We start from the raw sequence: 24,491 nt of genomic DNA, 5'->3' as shown, positions 1-24,491 counted from the left end.
TGTCTCTTCGGCATCAGTGCTGAAGGCAAGAGGATCACAGGGGGATGAATGTAAAAATACCATATCAAATACCCAACATGTATTGATTGTAGATTTTTAAACACTGTTGAGCAACAGTGGTTCAGAAACTGTTCTTACTTCCCCAGTATACATAAGAAAGAAAAGTATTACTGATTTATAGCTTTATTGTCTTATAATACAGTATTATTTTCTGGATAAATTCTGTATGCTATTGCTGCCTGGCAGCACTGGAGCCCTGGGTTTCAGTATCAGACCTGGGGTGCTATCTGCATGGACTTTGTATGTTCTTATTTTTTTGTGAGTTTCCTTCAGGTGTTCTGGTTTCCTCCCACACTCCCAAAGTCATGCTTGAAGGTTAATTTGGTAAATTAACTTCTGGTAAAATTGGTCCTGGTGTGAGGATGTGCATGCCTGAGTCTGTGTGTGCCTTGAGATGGAGCGGCATCCCAACCCGGGTGTATCCTACCTTGCGCTCATCACTTGTTGGGATAGGCTTTGGCTCCCCCGTGACCCCAAATTGATAAAATAAGTTCAGAAACCTCATATCAATTAACATGATTAAATGAGCACAACAGATCCATAGTCCATGAAAGCTAAAAGAAGGGAAAATAATACTGTTTCTGCATTTCCAGTGCCTTGCAAACATATTTGGCACCTTTCAATGTGATTCCATTTTGTTTGGAGAATTATCTTGTTAGTGGCAGCATTATGTCATGGGGCTGCTTCCCACTAGCAGGTACTGGGAAGCTTGTTAAATTGAGGGGAAAATGGAGCAAAATACATTTAAACGTTCAAAGAAAACCTGCTTCTTCCTTCCAAAGACCAAAAACCGAGAGGAAAATTCACTTTTCAACACAAGTCCAAAGCTACACTGGCCTGGATCAACTAGAACCAATATCATATTAGTCAGCAGGAATAGGCTCATATTATTAAGTATTAAGAAGAACGTAATCAGCCCAATCAGAGTCCTGACTTGAATCTGACTTGAAGCAAGACTTGAAAGTTGCTGCCTTTTAATGATCTCCAGCCATCTTGCTAGTAGTTGAGCAAGCTTGCAATGAAGAAAGAGTGAAAAATGTACAGTATCACCCTGTGAGCAAAGTATCCAAAAAGATTCACAAATGTAATTGCTTCCACCAAGTATTGATTCAAAGAGGGTCAATACCTATACTTAATATATTTTACTTCTTGATTTTTCTATTAAGTTTTTGCTGACTGCTTTGCGGACATTTTCAGAAGGGTTCAAATTAAATTTGTCTGATAAGATGAATCATATTGTTTTGTGCCTTAAAAAATAAACGAACAAGTTAATGGCAAATGGCATTCAAAGATAACATAAGGAAAAAACGTAATGTTTACCAAACCCCTGCTGAGCAGTTTTATCTGTCACTCTGGAAGAGTAATTTCAAAATAAGCAATTAAATGATCAAACAATTTATCACTACCACATTCAGCATCAATTACTTAATAATATGAGCCTATTCCTGCTGACGAATATGATATTGGTTTGCAATAAACAAGAATTATTTGTTAAAAAAAATATGAGAGTGGAATATGGAAAGATTATTTGTAAATTCCTGACTTGTATTATTGATCACTAGTTGAAAAAAGTGTTATATTTTGTTAAAATTTCCAAATGTTGAAATAAATGGCAGCCATATATAATACAGTATCCCCTTACATTTCTTTCACACTGAAAAATGTGAGATGCTGGTTAAAATATTATTTGTGTTACCCTTCTCTATTAACCAATCTGGTAATGTGTACTGGAATAAATATATTAAAATTACATCTACTGCATGTAATGATAATATTATACTTATTATGTGTATTGTCACAATAAGTGTAATTTACATTTATGAGATTTAGTTAAATTCATCCATTAATTAATACCAAGCTAGCACCACACAATACATGACAGTAAAATATGGGAGACCATTCTTTGCGTACTTGGCTCATGACCGTGACTTACACACTTTATAACTAAAAGAAAATGAACTACAGCAGAAACAAAGAGTAACCATGCATCTGGAGGGGCTTCAAAATGGTGTTCTAACAACGAGGAGTGACTGCTGTCCCTAGAGGATCTGTATCAGCCACCCTCCAAGTTTCCTCCTTTCCTAAAACGAACAATATGAAAAAAAGAATCAATTCCGAACATCATGCAGGGTCCCTTTCTTCTTGGAAAAAGAGTTCTATTCCCCTGTTTCTTTTAACAAAGAAGGGGAAGTGGAAGTGAAAAATCGTTCCCTGAAAACCCTGGAGTCCTGTTTAAACATATTTTTGTCAAGCTCTGCTGGTGTCCCAGACAAATAGCCCGAAAACCATTGTGCATAACATTAGAACTGGGACAGTACCATTTCTGTAAGGGTGGGGATGCTAATATGTTCTTGAATGTCTTCTTTAAAAGTCTAACATGTAGTTGATACTGTAAGTGGTAAAATAGAAACTGAGAAGAAGAACCTGACATTGTGATATGTATGGGAGTAACGACTGCATACTTTCCCATTAACACAAAACAAGCAGATGTACTGCAAACTCCCTAAAATGGACAACGAAATGGTTAGATCTTACCAAATACTTTTGTCTTTTCACATTCCTAATAATTTCTGACCATTGGGTAGAAACAGACAGAATGTTGATAGTGAAAGTAGCTGTGCTTCTCAGTGTTTCTTTCTCAGTGTCTCTTGTTTATTATAACAAAAAAACATTTAGACTTCAGTGACTTACAAATATCTGTTCAAAGACTAGGGTTAAATATACTTTGACCAACAAAGGTATTGGGATATCAAATATAATATACTTTGGGGTATTCAATTCATACATTTGATCATATTGAAATAAAAACATACTTTGTGTACAACACAGCAATTTCAAGTACTGAAACGTTTACTTTGAGCACAAATGTATGAGTATAAATATCACTATGTGGTTGCACTTCAGAAATAATAACTGAAGTCTGCAAACCAATGAGCTCACTCCTATAATTAAGAAATATCCATCAATATCACCTGTTTTTAACTTGCTGCAATTATTAAACCAAGGGACACATTCTTGTTGCAGTATGTTTTAACATGTGGCATAGGTATCTGTGTAACAGCAATAAAGGATTTACTCAAAACCAAGAGTTTTCCACTTTTATAACAACTTCTACGATTAAAAGCTTTGTTCAGGTGAGAAGAAATAAATATCATAGATTAGCACTGAGTGAAAAGAGTAAAACAGTGCAAAATATTTAAGCCTTTTGCACTGCACAGCACTGTACTGTACATTGTTTATACAGTACATACCCAAACCTTCTATATTGATCTTTAATGCAAGTGATTTATGACGCATCATTGAACTTACTAATATGCAAAAGGCAGAATTTTGAATTTTACCAAACTATTCCAATCTGTACTGTAAATCATTTATTCCATATTTGTTTGTTTTTTTCCCCACCGACAACCACTAAGATAGACCTGAGGGACTATGTTGTCTCGGGTAATGTAAGTGTTTTCACAGTAATTTTTTAGTGTGCATATTTCTGATGTCTGATTGCATCATGCTAGATCTGTAAGTACTGTTGCCTATTTGAACGTCAAGGAGGCTACACTGATGATGTTTAGTTGGTAAGATGTGAGTATGCCTTTTTATGGGTGATTTGAAATTGACATTTATTACTCAATGAACATACACTCTTAACCATCCCTAGGTGACCTTTGATTGGATTAGTTTAACCCTAACTGCTCCAGGAGCGCTGTACAATGGCTGACCCTGCACTCTGACCCCATGCTTCTCTCCGTCTGTGTGTCTGTGTGTCTCATGGAGAGCAAGCTGAGGTATGCGGAAAAGACAAATTCCTAATGCAAGAAATTGTGTAAGGCTAATAAAGTGATCTTATCTTATCCTAGCTTTTCACATGTGCAGAGCTGTTTATAGCCTAGAGACTAGTCTAGAGACTAGAGAGTAGAGACTAGAGTCTAGAGACTATAAACTGGAGACAATTTAGGACTGGAGTTCAAAATAAGATTATGTAAATTTCATTAATATGTTTCTAAGGTTGGCAAGCTACTCTGATATGCTGTGAATTGAAAGAACTGTGTGCTGTATTGCAAAATATTGATTTCTACTGTTGAGGGCTTCAGGCATAGGCTGCCTATGTTCACTAAGCTCACTAATTAAATCCACTATTTTGCTTAGTGAAATACACCACTCATGTCTGATATTTTAAGATAAAGGTTGTAACATTACTTATGAAAATACTCTTTTTAGTGGTTCTCTGTTTCTGTTAATGGCGTGGAAAGCCAATCACAAGGATGAAACTAAGAATGTAAAGAAGAAGTTGTCATTTCCTCCTCTTTCCCTCTTTCTGCTTTTTTAGCCCTGGCAAAAGCCTCATCGTTTCACAGGATGTCTCCCACAAAACCAGAAAAAAAGCAGTGAAAGATTTTTGGCTGCCAAATTAGGTAATGAGATCTAAACTTGTACTGAAGTGAAACCGTTCTGAGTTAATATTAAAACACTTATAAATTGCAGCTTTGTTGAGAAAAGGTTTGGTGTGGTGAAAAGAGAAATCGGCTCTGGTTTTCTGGTTAACTGCTTAAGGACTGCATCCCCGATTCTATTTAGGCTGCAATATATGAATGACATATATCATCTCAGCAAAGCTGGTGCCAAGGTTAAAATTACAAAAAAGATTAAAAAAAAAATTAACAAAGCTGTTTCCTTATTCTTTTTCAAAATACTGAGGAATGTGGAAATGTGTTAGCCATGCATACATTTTTCTTTTTTATTCTTTACATAATTCTAATAATTGAAATATTTATTTTGAATGGACTGGTATCGCATCCACGGTCTATCCTGCCTTGTGTTTGTTGCTTGGTGGGTTAGGCTCTGGGTCACCCACGACCCTATACTGGATAAAGCAGTTAGAAAATGGATGGATGGAGTACATTTTTGCCATAGCTGATGTTTTGTACTGCATTGTTCTGTTCCCTTTAAATCATTCTCCATTCTGTGCAATAAGTGAGTTAGTGGCTTATTTAACTGACTTGATTAAATCACTGTGTTTGGAGAATGAGATGGCTATCATGGAAATAGTACATATGATAGATAATGTCTCTAGTTATGAGAGAGTATTGGTGGAGGAAGTTCTTTGAAAATGTAAGTAGCTAAAGCTACAGGGTGGTGCAAAATAAAGGAACTAACTACATAAAAAGCGATTATCTTATTTAAAAAAATCTGAACCTCTATTTTCAAATCTACTTTCTCATATCTACCAGGACATACAGTATATACTGTACACTATATATAGAACCCCCCAAAAAGAGATTGTGCATGACAAATAAGGCAAACTAATAAATGTTCTCTTTTTTGTTATTCATAAATTGTACGGTAGCCAAACCAAATATTTCACATGAAAACTGCTGGCAATGGAGTACAATTTATTTTAAAACCCCTTTTGCTGAGGGGACAGGGTAGATACTGTGTGCGTTTAAAAGGTGCCAAGCAATTTACATTTAACAGAATTTTTAGATGTAGCACTATACTGTATATTCCTCTTCCTTGGTCACTTGCAGTCATTCTGACCTGCTCTATTGCAGTATCAGTGCCACAGTTCTTATGGAGATTCGGCTATTTGCAAATGTAAATTGTAATACTTCTTGGTTTGAAAACAAGGAATTCACAATCATGCAATGATGTGAATACAGAGCATCATTCTCTCATTTGGTAGAGTCACAGAATTAAAGATCTGCATATATAGATGCAAAAATATGACCTGCTCTAATATCACAGTCGATTTTAAGTGCATTCTCTTGTCTTTTAACATTTGTCTTCTTTTCGAACCAAACAGGTTAATGTTCAACCATACTGATGCTGATTAATTACTGACAAAGTTAATAAATTACACATTTTATTTATTACAAAATAATTCGTTTTAAATTACCAGCTTCTAAATAAGTTTCTAAATTACCAGCATTAACTTGACAACGTTGCAGCAATTTTGTACAAGCATAATAAGCATTTTTGTGCGGTTTGCTTAACAACTATCTCCCATAGCATATCAATGAATGTTTTTTGAACAAAGGGAGCAGGAAACACTGACAGTTTAAGAAACTGTTAGCTATATAACACCATTATAGGGTTTTAAACCCCAGCTGTTACAGAAAAATAACTTTTTGTTACTACCTTTTCTGTAAGATTGCAGAAACCTCCTGGTGAAAAACCAAGTTCCCCAAAACAGCAACCACAATCCTGCACATTATATCTGATTTTAGTACTTTCAACACTACGCTGACACTGAAATGTCCACAGAAGTGGGTCTTGTTCGCAGTAAGATGCTACTCGGACAACAGCACGGACTGCAGAGGTCTGAATGTCCTTCGGCTCTTTTTTCTCTGATCCAATGTGACAGAAGGCTTCTTCTTAGCATTGGGAACATGACACAGCATTTCATCCAGGTTCAGTGCGGTAACCTGACCTGACATCTGCAGCTTGGCCAAAGCCCCTTTCACTTGGCTGTGCAGCACAGGGATACTCTTGGTCCGGTCTTGGATGGCATCAATCTTCAAATAGATACAAAAGGGATTTTCACTGCTCTTTTCTTAAGCTACGATACATCCTAACTAGTGTAGGGTAGGCTTTTCTATGTTCTTGTGACAAACTGATCATCATTTCAGATCAAGAATAGCACACATATAGTTATATATATATAGCCTACAAGGAAGATGTCTCAGAGCATGCAGCTGCCGTGAATAATGAGAATAATAACTGGCCCTTGTACTTTCACAATGGGGATGGGGCCAGACCTATCTAAAGAGATGTAGAGGCACAAACAGTATACCACTGTTTCACTGATCAGTGTAAGCTATGTCCAGCTGATAAGCCGCAAGAAGGGTGAAACAGCTGTCCATGGCTGCTAACTTTGAGATTACACAGGCAAAAGGCAGAAGGAGATCTTTTCAGACCCCTTGTGAAATTGCAAGAGCAAACTGATGTTGATTCCAAATACATGCATGTTGTATTTAAAATGTATTTGCTCTTGGATGTCCCCAGGCTAGTTGACTGGTATTGGCAACTTACCACTTCCTGAGAGAATTCAGGCCTTCTTACAAATTTCGGAACATCAGACAGAACTGCAGACGTCAGGAAAGAGAGGAGATCATTCACAGCTCCCGTCATGGCCAACAGTAGGACCTGGCAAGCACAAGTTTAAATAATCAACCACAATTGATGACATTTTATAGATCCTTACAGAACTGAACCATGCATTTGAAAAAATCTGTAAGGATTTAATATTGATTGCTAAAAGAATATTACACATTCTCAAAAATTCTCATGTCCTACCATTGAATACAGAATCATAACCAATACTTCATTTCATTCAAAAGTATTGAATTGCAGCATGGAACACAATAATTTCTTATTAAATTATTAAATGATGATTTTTGACTGGCACAATTAAAGTAATGTAAGAACTTATGTTCTTCCAAAAATTCCAAGTTTTTTTACTGTCCCCAACTGACTTTAAAAGCTAGTCTCTGAAATAAATGCCACCTGGTAACGATGAATAATTTCAAACATATTTTTGTCATGTAGGTATTTTTTAACATTAAAGTCTATAACATTTTAACATGGTAACAGAATTAAACTTAAACACAAAAGACAATAACCAAAACCTGCACAGAAGAGGCTGTATTGGATTTAACTTTATCAACACTTGTGGTTTAATATTGATGACACAAAGTAATATGCTGCTCCAACAAAGTCCAGATTTATGTACTAAAATATATCAGGTTTCAAATTCTTTACAGTTCTCAATAAGCCGTCAAGAATCATCGACTTTAGTTTCTAAAGAGAAAGATGTTTTGAAAGAAGAAATGTAAACTAATTTCATCCATTTATGGATTCTATAGGAAGTGCATTCTCTAAGACATTTAACTGAGTTCCTGACCACTTGGTCATTTAAGATCCCATGAATCTATTGAAAGAGTAAGGCTGCTGGTTAAATTCCAATCTAGAACTGTACAATCAGGCCTCCCTTAATTAAACTTTCTCACTTCTCCACCTAAACTGCTGTGTGGTGGGGCTGCAGGCGCATAACATCTAATTAATTTCACTCAGGTGGGTAATGGAATGCCTTTTCTGTTTAAAAATCTAAACAGATATGGGACAAAAACTTTGAGATGACAGAAGAGGTCACAGTGATGTGATTCTATTTAGGAAAGGACTGCAAGTACAGAAATAAAAGAAGAAGGATAGAAAAACTTGCCAACTGGCTCTGCTCACTATAAGAGTTTAGACTATCGCAAGCTTATACACAACCATGGACAGATGCCGGCACACAGATTTAGTTCTTGATGTTTTCAACTGTTGCCACATCTGCTGTTACAACTGCAGACTCTATGAAAAAGACTTACTTTAAGATTCAGGCAAAGTTTGCTCTCAGTATTCATGATCTGCGAGTAAAAGGATCTTGCTTTTTCAACATCCTCCTGAAAATGAAAGTGTCATTATCACATAGCTATGGTTACAGTACACTGCATAGTAAAGCATAGCATTTCTCTTTTTTCAATATTATTATTACTTATTACATATAATTATAATTAAATTATTAAGTATACGTATATTAGTATTATTACTTTTATATAGTATAAAATATATTATATGTATTTGCTGAAATATATTTATATTACACTAATAATTTATTAATGTGGTCCATTTGTAATACAGAAACATTATAAAGACAAATATGATTCAATGCTCAATAAAGTTGTTCTCTGGTTTCAGATAAGCACAGCCTCACAATATTTGCACAGCCAAATCAATTCACAGCAGCAATGCTGAGAAATCTCCACTTCACCTAATATGATTAACAGCAAAATAAATAATTTTCTCTTAAATGAAGAGCCTAATAAACACACGATCAGTTACAGTTTATAACTGAACATAAGTTTGTGAGCTGTCTCTGGAGCGCATTTTTAAACAGTTGAAAAATGCGCTCCAGAGACAGCTCACAAACTTATGTTGGCTGACAAACTACAACGGTTAATGTTATAAACCCTCTATGATATTCATACATTTAACTGTATACATCCTTTTAATTACTGAACATTTTTAATACAGCAACACGCATTTAGAATACTTTAGTTAGATAAGGTTGCAGAACTGACTGATAATACAGATCAGACATTAGGAAGCACACGTGACCCACCTGTTTAAGAGCTAGGGCAACTGCAAAACAGTAAGCACGCCTGGGAACCACGTTTCCCTTCATCCGTGATTCTTCCAGGAGAGTTGTGCAGATTCTGAAGGACTCTGGGGTGTTCTGTCAACTCACAACAGCACATATTTTTCCAGCTTTGCATTTAAATTTTCTGATCCTAAACATTCTGCATCAAAATCTTCTTACAATACTCCTGTTTGGTACCATTTATTTATCTTGATTTACCAAAAGAATCCAGTTTTATTTTAAGCGCTTAAAATGCTTACAAAATAGAAGGTATTTAAAAATAAATTGGGACAGTGTGACAAAGGAAAATGATAAAAACCCTTGGTTTAGACAATGTTTTATGACTATTCATTCTGGTACATATTAAAAATAAGCCCCCTGGGTGATCTACTGCACGGCACTCACCAATTTATAGCAGCTTGCAAATGCCAGTGTATATGTGTCCTTATTGAAAGGCAGCCCCTGCCTCTTCATTTCTATCAAAACCTCCAAAGCACCTGGAAATGTAAAGAAATATTAAAAACCTGGAGTGGTTCAGCTCCCAATAATAGTTAAAGGAGCATGCCTATTTTGCAATAACACATCTGCATTTGTAACATGAACATCAGCTTTCTGTGTGAATCTCAGTATCAGGCCCTGCTTTATGCACAAAGCCAAACAAATCCTTGCTGTGGTTTGGGTTGTTTTGTTCTTGGAGTAGTACAGAACAATAAACACAGTACATGGACTCTGTCAAGAGTGCATATTATATTGTGGCTTGAAACCATATGAATTCTAATTGATCTGCAAAGCCCACTCTAATAGTGGATATGTACCTCTGGTTTGGAATTGCTTACATGGGAAAAGGTTTCAAGTTAATGAAGAAATTAATATGGGCTTCATATCAGCCCATCAGCAGAGGTAAATGTCCTGGTGAGAAGGCCCATGCCCTTACACAATGTCTGAGCTCCAGGGAATCCTAACAGGAAAGAACTTCCTGTTTTCCAAGTCAACAGAACTGAAGGTGTGCTCATTCACGCGCTGAATCTTCCAGCTTTTGTTACAGCAGGGAACACCACCCAAGTTCAAGTTTTGAGCAGTCTGTTATCTTCCTTTAAAACCTTTGGCACCTAATTTAAATGGAGATGCTAAGCTCCACTACGATGGAACTTCAAATAAATCTAACATATGTTTGCATTACTGGAGTTGATTAAAAATATTTAGTAGCAGACTGTGCATCAAAAGCAATATCCAGATCCTACTTATTTTAAATCTATTTCAGGAAGGTACCGATGATAGAACTCCATGCATATACATATTTTAACCAGTTAATTGTTCTTCTCTAACTGGGGAATCTCAACTCAGATAAACCTGTATGATGTACAGTATACTATAATCATGCTGTCCAAACCTGTAATACAAACATTTCAGCCTCTTCCCTTAAGATGTTTCAGAATTTAATGGATTAATCCCTTTCAAGGTGACTTTCTATTTGATAATTAAAGTTGGGCAAGGAGCATAAATCTAAAAACGCAGGCAACCCTTATAAATCTTTCTCTTTAAAAAAATTATAGAAATTAAGAATCAAGACTTATGCAATTTTACACAATTAGGATTACTCATCGGGACAGTACAGTCAGCTCTCAAGATTCCAATTATTTTAAGCTTGCAACTTAAATCACATTTTCAGAGGTTATGAACTTCTTTTGTGAAATTGTTGCCGACTTACTGTAAATCACACAATGTACACAAAGTTAGCTGCTACATCCTTGTCTGATTTCACAGGAGGCAAGTTATGGCACTCCCCCCATTATTTCCTGATAGAAAAGCAAAACAAATGTTTTTTTGGTGCAGGGGTGGAGTCAGAGGTATTAAAACTTAGATTTCTTACTCTTGTAGCATCCTTTCATAAACAACATGTCCATCACAATGTTGAAGGAAGTTGAGTCTGAAAAGAATCCTCTGAGAGCCTTAAATAGAAAAGCAAAAAAAAAAAAACATTAGTTGAACAGATTCCAGAAAAACAAACCTAATGTAAAACTGTAAAGAATAAATTCCTAAATTGATAAATAAATCTCAGGATTACAGTGAAAAAATGGTTGTTGAAAACTGAGGCATCTCTCACCATGTTGTTCTTGTGTCTGAAGAAAAATGCTTGGAAGTGAACAGTTTCTTAAACTGACCTTGTTAGTGTTACTTACTATTTTAGTTTGCCTATCCCTCTCTCTAGAGAGAAATCATTTACAGCTCTGTTTTTTTCAAATAAAAATGGAACATTAAGACATTAAAAATATATACCCTTTTTATATACTGTACATCTTTTAATTTTTTTTCCTGTTGAATGAAAGCAACTGTTCAAGAAGTAACCATTTATAAACAACAGCTCCCTCTGTTGGTTATCATGATGACAAATTGCGATAATCTTTTAAACAGACATCTTGCAAGAACTATTCCACTTCTCTTGAGATGGAAATTATATCTATTGGTTGAGGAAGCTGCATTTTGAGTTAGTTTAAAATATTTTAGACCAGAATATTGAATAAATGGATGGCACAGAGGCACAGTCGTTAGCATTGCTGCCTCTCAACGCTGGGGCCCTGGGTTCAATTCAATACCTGGGGTCATGTCTGCATGGAGTTTGTATATTCTTTCTGTATTCACGTGGGTTTTCTCACACAGCCCAAAGACATACTGGTAGGTTAACTGGCTTCTGGAAAAAGTGGCCCTGGATTTAGTATGTGTGTCTGCATGTGCTCTGTGATGGACTGGCATTCTTAAAATGAGTGACGCTACCAGAAAATAGCTGAATGGATCATATTCAAGTAAATAACATTCAATATGTGCGAGAACTAAATTACAATGACAAACAATATAAAGATACCACAGGAAATGCATACAGTCGTTCCTTGTTACACTGCCAAGACTTAAAAAGGCATTAAAGGTACTGATAAACTAGGATAGGTATGATAAATGGGGCAGTTTATAGATGATGCAAGAATGTTCTAGAAGAAAATAGAAATATGAGAAGCTGGCGTTATAATGAGAAGACAGATGAACCACATAATAGAGATTTTGAAAAAATAGAATGAGACAATGATTCATCAAGACTGAAATTTACACTACAAATTGACTAAACAAATCCATTAATATTCAGTGACATAGCACAGAAGTACACAGCTTAATGACCATTTTAAATGAATGCAATTGAGTGATTTACAGCATACTAAAAACTATACTGCAAAGGGATGAAAATATCCAGTTCCATACAAAATGTAGGGTGCAGTACGGAGCAACATGGTCTTGTGAACATTTATAAATGACTCACCGAGTTTGAAGAAAAAAAATCCTGCAAGCAATATATTTAAAAAAATACTTTGGAGACCATGTAGAAATTGATCAGGATAATAACAGCATTAATTCACATGGTGGTGATGATTAAGAAACATATGAAGAGCTGAGGAATATGTAATCTGGGTTTCTAATGAAAGGTTCACCTCATCTTTTATGAGCTCAGCTGCAGTTTCTTCTAAACCCAACTCATAGCACAGTCGTACAAAGACAGGTCCAAACTTGAATTCTCCAAAAGCAAAATTTCTGTTCTCATCATGGTACCTAGAAGAGAAAAAGAAAACCATAACAGAAAAAATAAGCTCAGTTAGCTTACAAGTGTACTAAATTTTCTTTTTCAAAAGACATGATGAACCAGTATTTGTCTCATTTTTGCCATTTTGCTCTTCAGTATTGTTTTTTCCTAGAAAAAAAAAATCAAACAACCGTGTTTAAATACCTTGCCACGTCTTTAAAGACAGGTTTGGTCAATCCAAACAAAGCTAATAAAAAGCCTTGTATATCACCTATTCTTTAGTAAGCTTGAACTGACCCCTGAAAAAAAAACTTTCAAGTTGCTCAGCACTGCTGACACTGAAATTTGAATTTTTTTGCCTGGGACAGAAAAACTGCATTCCTTCATTCCTCAAAAGGACACTTTTATGTAAATGTGATGATCTGTATTATTACAACACCCAGTAATTTGGAATTGTGACTCATATCAATTATAGTCATCTTATATATTTTATTTGAATTTGCATTTGTTCAGTATACATTAATACACATTTTCTTATGGAACTAGACAAATACACTTACCCATACAATTAAGAGGCCAATAAGATATGTTCTCTTCTTCAAACAAACTAAAATGGGGTAAATCATAAGCAGTATCATTTCCTAAATACAAAGATCCAAGTTTTGTTTTCACAATTAAGGGGTGATGTTATGGTAATTCTTTTCAACATTTTTCTTTTCTTTGAATCTTTCCAATTAATTTGTATGCAAAAAGCACAGGTTTTCTGAGATTTTAGATGGCAGCAATCCAGTGCTACCCTTTCAGCATCTGTGATAAATAACTTTCCTCAGGCACTTACTTGTATATTACATTCTTTGCCATTTCTACATCATCCGGGGTTTGGCACAGATGCAAGAGCATTTTTAATTCATCTTTCAGAATGAGGTCATTTCGTTGTATCTTTTGTTCTAACTTCTGAAAATACTGTTCTGAAAAATAATGAAGCACAAAAAAGCAAAAGTGAATCAATTTTGTTGGATATGAGAGTGTTTCAATAAATAAGCCAACAAAAGCTCTCAACGTGATGCATTTATGTGTAGACAGCTACAGGTATATCCAACGCTAACTGTAATTTGTGATGCGTATTCCAGCCTTGCCATGCAGGCTAGTTTTGTTGAGTGGTCGGGATATTGTTGACATATCAACTCTGAAAGTCGTTAGTGACCTCACTAGTTTCCTCTCGCCCAGGTACTGAGTTCGTCCAGTTAGTGACTCGGTAGTGACACCTTCAATGTCAACATTTAGTATCTTTGAAAGTTTTTACACTTTCTCCTAAGATTTTGCACAACTTTATCCCTAAAATGTATCTCAAATCACTTTGGCTTTCATAGATGAATCTATGATTCTATGAAGTCTGAGGGATCTTTTAGAGCCTGGTGTATTTATTCTGAAATCACATGAACCATGATTACTGCACCCAGATACCAGTCAAATATCTGTGACTTGCCAAAGTAATGTGTTCACCTGAACTTATATATATACAATATAGGTTTGCCATAGCAAATAGGTGAATACTTTATATTTCACTAATATTATCATTTTTGTTTTTTCTGTACAGATTTGTTGACATTTAACTTTGTTCAGCAATAAAAGTGTCCAGCTTAAGCTTTGAAGTTCTGATTAACATGTTAACTTAGATGTGTATCCATCACTTATAAAACAAAACAGGAATCAATGGGAGAATACTTCTGCGAGGCATTCTAATTATTGCTACTCACCTACTGTATATTAAAATGAAATAAATTAAACAGTAAGAAATAACTATTTAAAATGCAATAAGAAATTCTAAGTGTAAAAGGATACAAAGTACAGTAGAAAGAACACCCTGCACCAAAAGGAAAGGCAGTAACTTGGATCCAGTGCAAGAAATCTTTAATCCCTGTCTGAAGATTCCCAGTTTAATAGTTACCTTTATTGCCATATGTCTGGTGAGCAACTGCTATTTTTCTTTGTTGGAATTCTTGTAGTCGTATAACATCCTCTGACAATAAGTACCGTTTTGCTGCAGACATAAATTAAATTATAATACAAAAGATTAGAATGTAGTTATTTAACATTGACTACAACAATTAAAATTCTAAATAATATCTTAGCAGTGATATTTGTTAAAAAAAACAATTTTACATTATTCAATAGTTGTTTTATTTTTACTTTATATGGCCCAAATGTCCACTACTGACTTGACTGAAAAGATAACAAAATGGATCCAGAATGGTATATGATGTTTTTTCTTCTAGTGCTTTTGAGCCAACTTGATTTGTGCTCTCAAATGGTGCTTGGTTTTTCTAACCTTTTTTGTGACAAAATGAATACAAGGGAGAATTTGAGAAGAGTAATTGCACCAGGGGAAGCATCAGAATTTTTTTTTTTGGGGGGGGGGGGGGGATACTGGGGTTGTCTAGAGAGCTGAAAAGATGGCCTAATAATGTACCTGTAATTTGGGCATATCTGAGAACCCCAGGATAACATATGGGATAAGCAGGGTGGAAACTTTCAGAGATGGAATATTAATACTGTGAATACACAGTTGTACCACTACAGTGGGAAATACACCACATTACACTACATGATCAGCCTGCTACTCAATTTGTCGTGGTACATTTACTGTAAACAACAGAAAAAGATACATACACTATGCACAGTGTGGCATAATTTCCAATTACGCATACAAATTGCAAAATTGGGTTGATGATTTACAAAATTACAATACAATTTGACTTGGATCTACAGTAGCTTTGAACAGTAAGACTGAGAATGCAGTCTTCTTGAATGTAAGAAAGCAGATATATCACCTACTGTATAAGGAACACGAAAACAACTGGCAATACTAAAAATTCTTAAAATCTCTCCTACGAAACAAATTTAAATTGCGTACTCTTCAGACGTTTATCTGATACGTATATACATACGTTGAAACAATAACTGCACTCGTACAGTAAGTTCGAGTTCAGCCAAACACACATTACACAAAGTGTTAATTTAAGATTTTAAATACCGTAAAAAGATGTAAATCACGTACCGCCTAATCTGCAAGTCCAGCATTCTGATGGTTTTATACCAGAATGAAAAGCTTTGCGTTTGACATTGCATAATAGATTCCTAAAACAAACCCCCATCTCTCTCAACGCCATGCTGTTATGTGACTGAACCAATTATTTACAGGGGGTGACACACTTTATTTAAACGATCCGAGAAAGAAAAAAAACACATTTTACATTCAAAAACTTCGTGGATATTCATGTTTTTATCAAATGTAGTTATTTACTTTTGATATGTACATTTCTGTAGCTGTCATGAGCCACCTATTTTTAAAAGGTCATTTACACCCTTTACGTCATCAAAAATTGCTTCATTCCAAAATGGCTGCTTCCATGTTACAACGCTGTGTTTTGTCTACAAGGTGCTTAACAAAGTATGCAACACAAAGTTTAACAGGTAATATAGGGAATTAAATCAGTTACAATGGTAGCGTTGATCTTTTTCCTACTGCTTCTTATTTTAGATTTTCAATGTCAGGTTATTGCTGGTAGTTACCTAGCTGTCATAGTGACAGTCCTTTTACCAAGTAGTAAAACCGTCTGTACTCCAGAGGTTAATAATTTATTAACTGAAGTGTTCGTTTAGGTTCTTTAATACTGGTTGATAAGGATGATAGTTTTGCATGCGGTTAGGGAAAGATCAAGGATACGTGTTATTTTCTGTGTGCAATGCAGCACCAGGTAATGTTCAATGCTGTGCGATATTCAACGCTTAGCCGTCTCTTGGACTGCCTCATTCGCCTTCATTGATGATGTAACTAGTGATGGCAGCAGTAGAATAAACTGAAGTTTACAGAAACATTTCTGCGTTACATTTAAAATTGGTCAGTCAACAACAATTGGTCAGACAAGTCAGTCTCCAAATTTAAATGTAACGGACCGCGTATTTTACACGATCAAGGAAGAAATAAATACATCGGAACATTGGCAAGAGCTCAAAGTAACTGCAACAGAACATCTCAGACATTTGCTAAAAAAAATCTGGTGAGCTCAATGCGTCACCAGTTTAATGCAGTTTTTGTCAGAAAGGGATATGCAACAAAATGACTTGCACTCAATGTCTCAAATTTACTTTAGGTAACCTGAAATCTCTGTGTTGAACGCAAAATATGTTTTGGTTCTGATGTGATTGATCAGTGCAACTATCTAAAAACAAAACGTTCCAAATATTGTATTTATCATTCATATTAACCTTATGATCACAAATGCGATCACAAATTGCTTAACTTTAAATGCAAAAGTAACAGCTGTGTCTTTGTTTCCCAGTACCTTTTTGAGGATACTTGTGTTATATTGTCCTTTTGTTCTTCTAGCTAGAAGATACCTTTTGTCACCGGCATACACAGATACTGCAAAATGGGAAGGGAGACGGAAAGACCCTCAAAACCTGGGTATGTTCAAGCAATGTTACACTTGCTGAAACTCAAATTAAAATTGGGTACAAAATGTAACAGATAATTAATTTTTGCTATCAATATTTCAGCTGATTTTTTCCTGCAATCCATTAAGCAAAAACATCGACCTTTGGTGCATTTTCTGTTAACATTCCATTTCTTTGTTAAATGTACAGTATCTTATGATATGAAATATAGCGTAAGATCATTGTATATTTTGTTATTTGTAGCGATTTTACCTAACGTACCTTACAATACTGTGTCATAGCTGCAGTAAAAGACATAGGTGGAAAGGTTTTAGGATTATCCTTTACTGTACATGCATAAATAGGAAATAAAAATGAAAACAGAAGGTGCAATATACGTTTCTTACAAGTTACCTTGTAATCGTATTCACTGACACATTTCATCCTAGAAAAAATATATTTTTGTTGTGAGAATGACCCTTATACATACTTGCTCTCAACCTTAATTACTTAAATTAGAAAGAAAAATTGAGGGGCTGTTTGTCCTGTCCTCTAACTTCAGCCCCATTGAAATGTTGCATAATGTGTGTGACAGGAAAGTGAAAAAGAAGAGTTTAATTAGCATAAATATCATTTAACCAGGGAGATGTCTGGAGGAAATTGATCAATGTTAAGAAAGTAACCACACACTCAGAAAATGGTTTAAAAAAATTAATCCATTTATATCTGCATAATAGACAGCACCAAGTTTGTTGAAAACTAATGGATTATTACAGAGCAAGAAAATGATGGCCAGCTTGTTCACAATAGTAAAGATCTCTTTGCCAGGACTGAGCGAGACAACACCCATTGCAAATACTTTTACATCACCATAAGTCAAAACATGTGTCAATCATCATCTCTGCATCGTTAAAATGATTTGAATGGGATTTGAAGTCTTTCTTAAGCTATGTAGAACTAAATTGAAAAAAAAATCATATAGTGTAATTTCTTTGTTGTCACCCTTAATTTTAACCAGTAGCTTTATAAGTTATGCATGTAGTTGAAAATGGAATAGCCAATTATTTGTATTACTGTATATGAACGCTCAGGTTTGAATTTTCAGATCTTATGGCATCCTGCTTGCCATACTAAAAGGGATGTAAACATTTTTCCGCTGTGTGCACGTCTCCTGGTCACCAACAGAGGGCAGCATTGCCTTGCACAAAGGATAGATTGAAAGCACCAGTCCTGGTCCTGGAGAGCTGCTGTATCTGTGGGTTTTCATTACAGATTGGTTCTGAATAAACTAAACCAGCTGGTTATTATCTTAACTGGGCCAATTTAAGAGCTTCTCCCAGCTATTCAGGTGCTTCTGCTTTAAAACACCAATCCCACACAGTTTCCTATTTTGTAAATATTTTTAATTCTCAGTGCACTATTCTGCTTTTCAGCTTCTCATCTAATTTGTAATTAACTCGAGAATATCAACATTTCATGCAGCAGAAATGTAGACACCTGCTAAGAATTGAAGCCCTCAGTACCTGCTCATTAACCCCACACTTACTTTCAAAGTGCTATGCTAATAAAAAGGCAAAACCATAACGATAATGCCTACAAGGGTCTGATTTTGAGTTCCTTGTTGTCTTTAGCTTTCCTTATGTGATAATTAACTCACCTTTTCTCCTCTACCTATCAAAATTGGCATCATTTGCTCACCCAACAGGTTTCTCCATGATGACTGTATTGCTGTCCAAACACTATCTGACCTTTAGTTTTCTGTTTTTTTCACTAGTGAATTTCATCATTCTGTAAAATCAGGCCCTCTGCAAACATACTTAGAAGCATGGAAACAAAATGACATCACCATAAAAAATGCAATATATAATTTATACAGCGATTCAGGAAACATGACAGACATTTTTAAGAACATTCTCCAAACTCCTGCTTCTAACACAAGCCAGGTTCGGGCTTTTCACAAGATTATTCATCTGCAAGAAAGTCCAGTGTTTCACAAAGGTATTACTATGATGAGGTACAGAGTCCCTCTATGCTTTTCTGATTAGATGTATAACTCTGATGGAAATGATCCAGTTTTATATCTTATGGAAAATCTAATAGTTTCCAGCCCTCTAGTTGGTGATGTTTAAGTCACACAAAAACATGCATGGATTATCAATAAACTTTACTGTGGCTACTGTATATACACTTTACTTTGGGATATACACTGAGGACCTCAAAAGTGCCAGTCAGACCTTCTCACGTGAGTGATAAACTATGATTGCTGCATTTTCTTTCCATTAAATGCAGTGGGAGTAGTTATGCAAATTGTTAGTACTGTACATATGTGAAATTCATACTGAACTGAATTCATATGATATAAGAGTATATAAAGCTGTCCCAAATTGTTCCAGCTGTTTTCAACTTCCTATTTCTGTATTTCTGCAAATGCAAAATGGTGGTGCTTCTGAATGTTAATGGCCTAATTAGGATAAGTGAATTTCACAAGCCTTAGTGCGGGGGTAATTCTGTGTGCTCGTCCTAAGGCACTTTTTTTTTTACCATCATCACACAAATTATAATTGGAGTGGTAAGGGAACCTTGAGCAAATGCATGCTGGCAGTGCTGTAAAAAAAATTCCACACCTGCTGAAAAAGCCAAGTGAAGAAAAGGAAGTGATTTTATCCAGTTAGCTGGCAGAGCTACCGCACACTGCTTTAAAAACACAATTTGATGGGTTTCAAGACTAATAAGCTTCAAAAAGACAAGCTACTCAACAGACAACCACACATTCATTCTTTATTACCTAACCTTTTTCCCCTGAAGTTTTTGTTCTGTAGTATTACTACAAAGTGAATCTGAATTATGTTCATATGAAAAGTTGAATACATCTATAGGATGCACCAAAGAGAAAACCATTGACTTGCACATTGTTAAAAGAACTGGAATCTTGAAATTTCTTGTGACAGTGTCAAGCTAAAGCACAAATGTGCAGAGAGATAAAACCAACAAAAAAAACTACAGTGTCTGTTGATTCTTATAATTGTAAGCATTAAAATCCTTTGAACAATCTTTCATTCCTTTAGAAACTAACAAACCTTGGAAGAATCTTGCTATACATTAAGCATTCCTATCTAGATACTGCTTATTTCCCTGTGTGCTCAACAAGATCTAAACTTGTAGAATATTTGTATCTACAGTAATAATACATAAATGGACAACACAGAATATTCTCAAAATTATTTTCTTCACCATTCTTTGTCTATTATCAAACTGGGTAACTCAGATACCAAAATACACAGAAAGAGGCATCTTGGGGATATTAGTCACGTCTTGAGAAAAAGGCTTTGTAAGCACATACAGAACATTATTTTAGACATCCGAGAGGTATTTCTGAAAGTCTCATATTACTGTATAAGAAAGGGTATTGATTCTCTCTCTTCATTCTCTGTCTGTTCAGTCTGTCCATAGCTTCATCTTCCTTCTCTTCCTTCTTAAGCTTGGGTCTTTCTCTATGTCACGGGGATCTGAGATACTTCTTTCACATTCCAGACAAAAATCTTTTTTTATTGAGTGAGCTTTGCAATTTCTCAATACAACAACCTTGTATTGGGATTTAATATTAAGAACCCATGTTAATCTGATCTCATTTTTAAGAAACAATTTTTAATATACTTTTTAACAAAAGGTTAAATATTCAATCAATGAAGCTGCCAGTGTCCAAGGCAATACATTACTTTTAAAATGCCTTGTTTGTCAGTATTCATACTCTGCAGTTCAGAGAAAGCCCTGATTCCTCTAATGGTAAGATGTCTGCACTTTCTGTATCATACACTGTAACAGCATTTTTTTGCCCTTTATAAAGAAAAAGTCTGGAGTTTCCCTTTATCCATACGTCTTAAGTAAGAGCAGTGTACATTTTTATAATGTTAAGTGTGCATTTCATGCCTAGGTAAATGTTTTGACATTTTTTCCTACATTGTTTGGTCTTGATGGTTTGAGACAAGGAAGATAATGCAGTCAAAATGAGAATAAATTGAATCTGTTATAAGAGATTTATAAAAACAATAGAATATCTGATCTCATAGTCTTCATTTGCTGGTGATACACAATTTAGTTTTAAGTGATGTTAAATACCGATATTTATCTTGTGTCCATTTCAATGCTCTGAAATGAAAGTTGCAGATTTGAAAAAGACAAAATGATTCCTTGGTATTAGGCAATTCTCTTTTAAATAAAATGTTTTACATTAAACTTTAAATACAGCACAGACCTTTACTTTAACATTTAGTGACTGGTTCTGTAATTGAAAACTGAATTAAAAATCATTTTCGTATTGAAAGAAAGAAATGCATTCTGACTTAATAGCCTGAAGTAATTCAAAGCAGTCCCGTTTGATTATTTTTCAATTAAATAAACTGTCAGTAGTATATTTTACTATGTGCATGTACTGTAGGCTTGGGTGCTGTTCACAACTTTGTTTTACTTCTGTTGGCATCATTCTCTTGAATTTTCTTTTGTTTCTGCAGGAACAAATTTTTGTAATGTGCCATTTAGGTCTCAGGTCTTCAGGTCTTTAGGTGATGTATTTTAAAAATCAATTGTATTGGTTGTACCTAAGCAGTTATTTTTAACTCAAACAGTAGTTAATGAATTATTTGCTTTATTGGTACTAGAAATTAATAACTGCGAGTTTACTTCCCCTTTAATTCAGCATGAACATTGTCCTATTTTTATTTTTTAAACATAAGTGCCTAAGTTCTACTTAATTGATTATCTGTCACAAACCCAATTTTAACAGTTCTTGATAAGTTAGACAAATTTGTGTGTGTGTATTTAAGTGTGTAGCTTCTTCTCCACTGTATTTAATCATTTCTAATCTGTCCAAGCTGTCCAATTTTCTCCAGTGAGACCATTTTCTCAGATACCACTGGCACATTATGCCCTATAATTTTCTCCTCAATGTAATAGTAAATTTGCTGAAAGGTCTTACTTGTGTGGATTTCACTAATCCTCACTTGCATCACTTGAAATGATGCCACAAAATTCAGAATTTAGTCAGAGGAGTAAACTATTTGTAATTTATTCCTCAAGGAATCTGTAAATCCAGTGTTGAAAAACTGTAAATGTATATTTGTAGACATTGATTTTATGTCATTCCGGTGAAGACATCATTGGCAAAATCATAGGCATGTTTTAAGAAGCACGACAATCTGATACTGAAAGGTGTTGTTAATGTTAATAACCCTTAAGATTTTTCTACTTTCTTTTAAGTGCAAATTAGGGTCAGTGTGGCTTAGTGTAGTATACCAGAGACCATCCATCAAGCTATCCACCCATTCATCCATCCACCCATCCAATTCAGGGTCACATGGGAGCACCAAAAAGACTGATTAACATAAAAAAATTAAGGAATTATCCGGATCACCCAGATGGCATCTTGTACTTCCAGCAACCTTATTTACTGTATCTCTTGCAGTAAATGCCCAGCCATCTACATTGGAGAAACAGGAAGGAGACTCGGAGACCGCTTCTGAGAACATGTTAGGGCTGTGAAGATTAAAGATCTCTCCAAGCCCATTGTTTCTCATTTCACCTCTGATGGCCATGACCACTCTAAGGTCTCCGTCTGCGTTCTCAAAGATGGTTTTCCGAACTCATACATCAGAAAGACTACAGAATCCAAAATTATCCTGCAGCTAGGATCACACCTTCCCCCTTCTCTTAATGACAGACTACTTTTCTTCTAAATTCTCTCTATTCATTGTAGGTTTCATTTCACATCTCTATACACCTATTCTGACTTCACACCTCTTGATTGGCCTCTCTTTCTGTCCCCTGTTCCCGCCTCTCGCTCCTCCTCTCTCCCAGCTTTAGTTCTCCCGCTACATTACCTTTGCTTACCGCCTTGTCTTTCTCACACCTGAAGAAGGCTCCACGGCCAAAATGTTGTGTTTCTTCTTTTTTCAGCATGGAATAAACCTATTACTTGTTCCTTTGCAGCCTACACATGCTGACGCAGCTACCCACCTGAACTATTACAAAATTAATATTATTCAGCTGTTTATTAACATCTTCAGTGAATCACTCATTTGTTAAACCCATAACATTTAAAAGAAAGAAAAAGGCGTAGAGGAAACATTCTTCATTTTCCTGTGGAAGTTATTGTAATGATGGCAAGCCTGATTACAACGCGAGGTTCCATATTGCCTGTTATCCAGTGTGGCAGGTTTGCAGAATTGATGTTTGAAAGTCCAAAAGAGGTTAAATCTCTGTGGTTCCACCTTCCTGGAAGATGGCAGGATGTGGGGCAGGAGAAGAACTTTATCTTCATAAGAAGCAGACCACCTAGTTGAGAGGGGGCAAATCTTAGTTATTCACTTTCATGATCAGGATGTTTCATATTCCTTTTAACATGAGACCAGATCCACTGATGGAATAAAATAGAAAGCCAAAATTCTTTTCACTTTGTGTTTGAAGCATGACTCGGCTGCTCAGTCTGAATTACCATAAGAAAGTTGGATGGATGTCTGAAGCTTAGAAAACAAAGTAATACAGCACAGCAGAAAATTATTTTGATCGTCATGTTTTTATTAAAAATATCATTTTGGTCATTTATACAGCTCAGCTTTTTTCATATGTTGAGGATCTTAATATCTTAGACGTATTGCATCAGTCTGCGAAAATCTTTATTTGGTTTCCGTGGATACATAAAACTACATTTTTAAACGCAGAGGAATGACTAAGCGTATCATATAAAGTATTCTAAACAATCGTGTAAAGGATCAGGACTGCCCGTTTTCTTAATTATGTCACTCTGTTTTCTCTTTTAAACTATTATGAATAGCTCTATTTTATATTTTGTTTTAAACAAAGCAGCCCTGAGAAGGGTAGCTTTCTCTCAGGTATTAAAATAAGGAAATCGTAACAACATGGACAGGAATAATTTTATTGAATCAAGGGTTGGATTAATGGCACTAGTTTGTATGTTTAAGTGGTGTTTTTCATTTAAAAAGAAAAGGGGTAATCAGTTTACCACTGTCTAATTATCCAGCTCTTTCTTATCTGAATGTTATTTTCTCCACAGCTGAATTAGCATTTCTAATGGACAAGACTTATGAGAGGAAGTTGCCTGTCAGCTCCTTAACCATAGCACGGGTAAGACAAATGAAAGCTCTGACAATTATTGTTGATAAAATGAGTATGTGCAGGGCACGATCTATTCACATAATTACCTAATACCTTTAAATGGACCATACAATTTAACTTATGTTTTAA

At 35.3% G+C, this 24,491-nt stretch overlaps 2 protein-coding genes across 3 annotated transcripts in view; one reads left to right on the top strand and one right to left on the bottom strand.

Annotated features, from left to right (window-relative positions):
- Positions 1-5,904: 5,904 nt before the first annotated feature.
- ptcd2 (pentatricopeptide repeat domain 2) lies at positions 5,905-16,106 on the bottom strand. 2 transcript variants are annotated; one of them, XM_088629135.1, is made up of 10 exons: positions 15,856-16,106; positions 14,746-14,838; positions 13,636-13,765; positions 12,709-12,826; positions 11,106-11,184; positions 9,641-9,732; positions 9,218-9,331; positions 8,424-8,498; positions 7,087-7,200; positions 5,905-6,569 (listed from the first exon to the last, which is right to left on the bottom strand). In XM_088629135.1, the coding sequence occupies exons 1-10, from the start codon at positions 15,965-15,967 to the stop codon at positions 6,345-6,347; spliced, it is 1,152 nt and encodes a 383-aa protein (XP_088485261.1). In that variant the 5' UTR covers positions 15,968-16,106; the 3' UTR covers positions 5,905-6,344. The 2 variants fall into 2 exon arrangements, with proteins under 2 accessions (XP_088485261.1, XP_088485262.1); XM_088629136.1 differs by having other exon boundaries at positions 15,832-15,968.
- Positions 16,107-16,189: 83 nt separating this feature from the next.
- mrps27 (mitochondrial ribosomal protein S27) overlaps positions 16,190-24,491 on the top strand; it is a 32,225-nt gene continuing 23,923 nt past the window's right edge. The window contains exons 1-3 of the mRNA XM_088629134.1: positions 16,190-16,271; positions 17,188-17,265; positions 24,301-24,371. Of these exons, the coding sequence (XP_088485260.1) occupies positions 16,196-16,271; positions 17,188-17,265; positions 24,301-24,371 (225 nt within the window). The 5' untranslated portion in view covers positions 16,190-16,195. The remainder of the gene's footprint in view (positions 16,272-17,187; positions 17,266-24,300; positions 24,372-24,491) is intronic.

Source organism: Lepisosteus platostomus, chromosome 4 (genome assembly GCF_059453375.1).
Source record: "Lepisosteus platostomus isolate fLepPlt1 chromosome 4, fLepPlt1.hap1, whole genome shotgun sequence".
NCBI classification, from domain to species: domain Eukaryota; kingdom Metazoa; phylum Chordata; class Actinopteri; order Semionotiformes; family Lepisosteidae; genus Lepisosteus; species Lepisosteus platostomus.
The sequence above is the reverse complement of the archived record's forward strand: the minus strand, read 5'-3'. Positions and strand labels throughout refer to the sequence as shown.

What these genes read in the sequence shown, in the direction of transcription:
- ptcd2 (XM_088629135.1), bottom strand. Translation starts at nt 15,967, where the DNA reads ATGGCGTTGAGAGAGATGGGGGTTTGTTTTAGGAATCTATTATGCAAT. An exon ending in GCAAAGAATGTAATATACAA is followed by an intron (nt 12,827 to 13,635) that starts GTAAGTGCCTGA and finishes TTTCTCTTCTAG; the next exon opens with GTACCATGATGAGAACAGAA. An exon ending in CTGAGCTCATAAAAGATGAG is followed by an intron (nt 11,185 to 12,708) that starts GTGAACCTTTCA and finishes TTTCTATTTAAG; the next exon opens with GCTCTCAGAGGATTCTTTTC.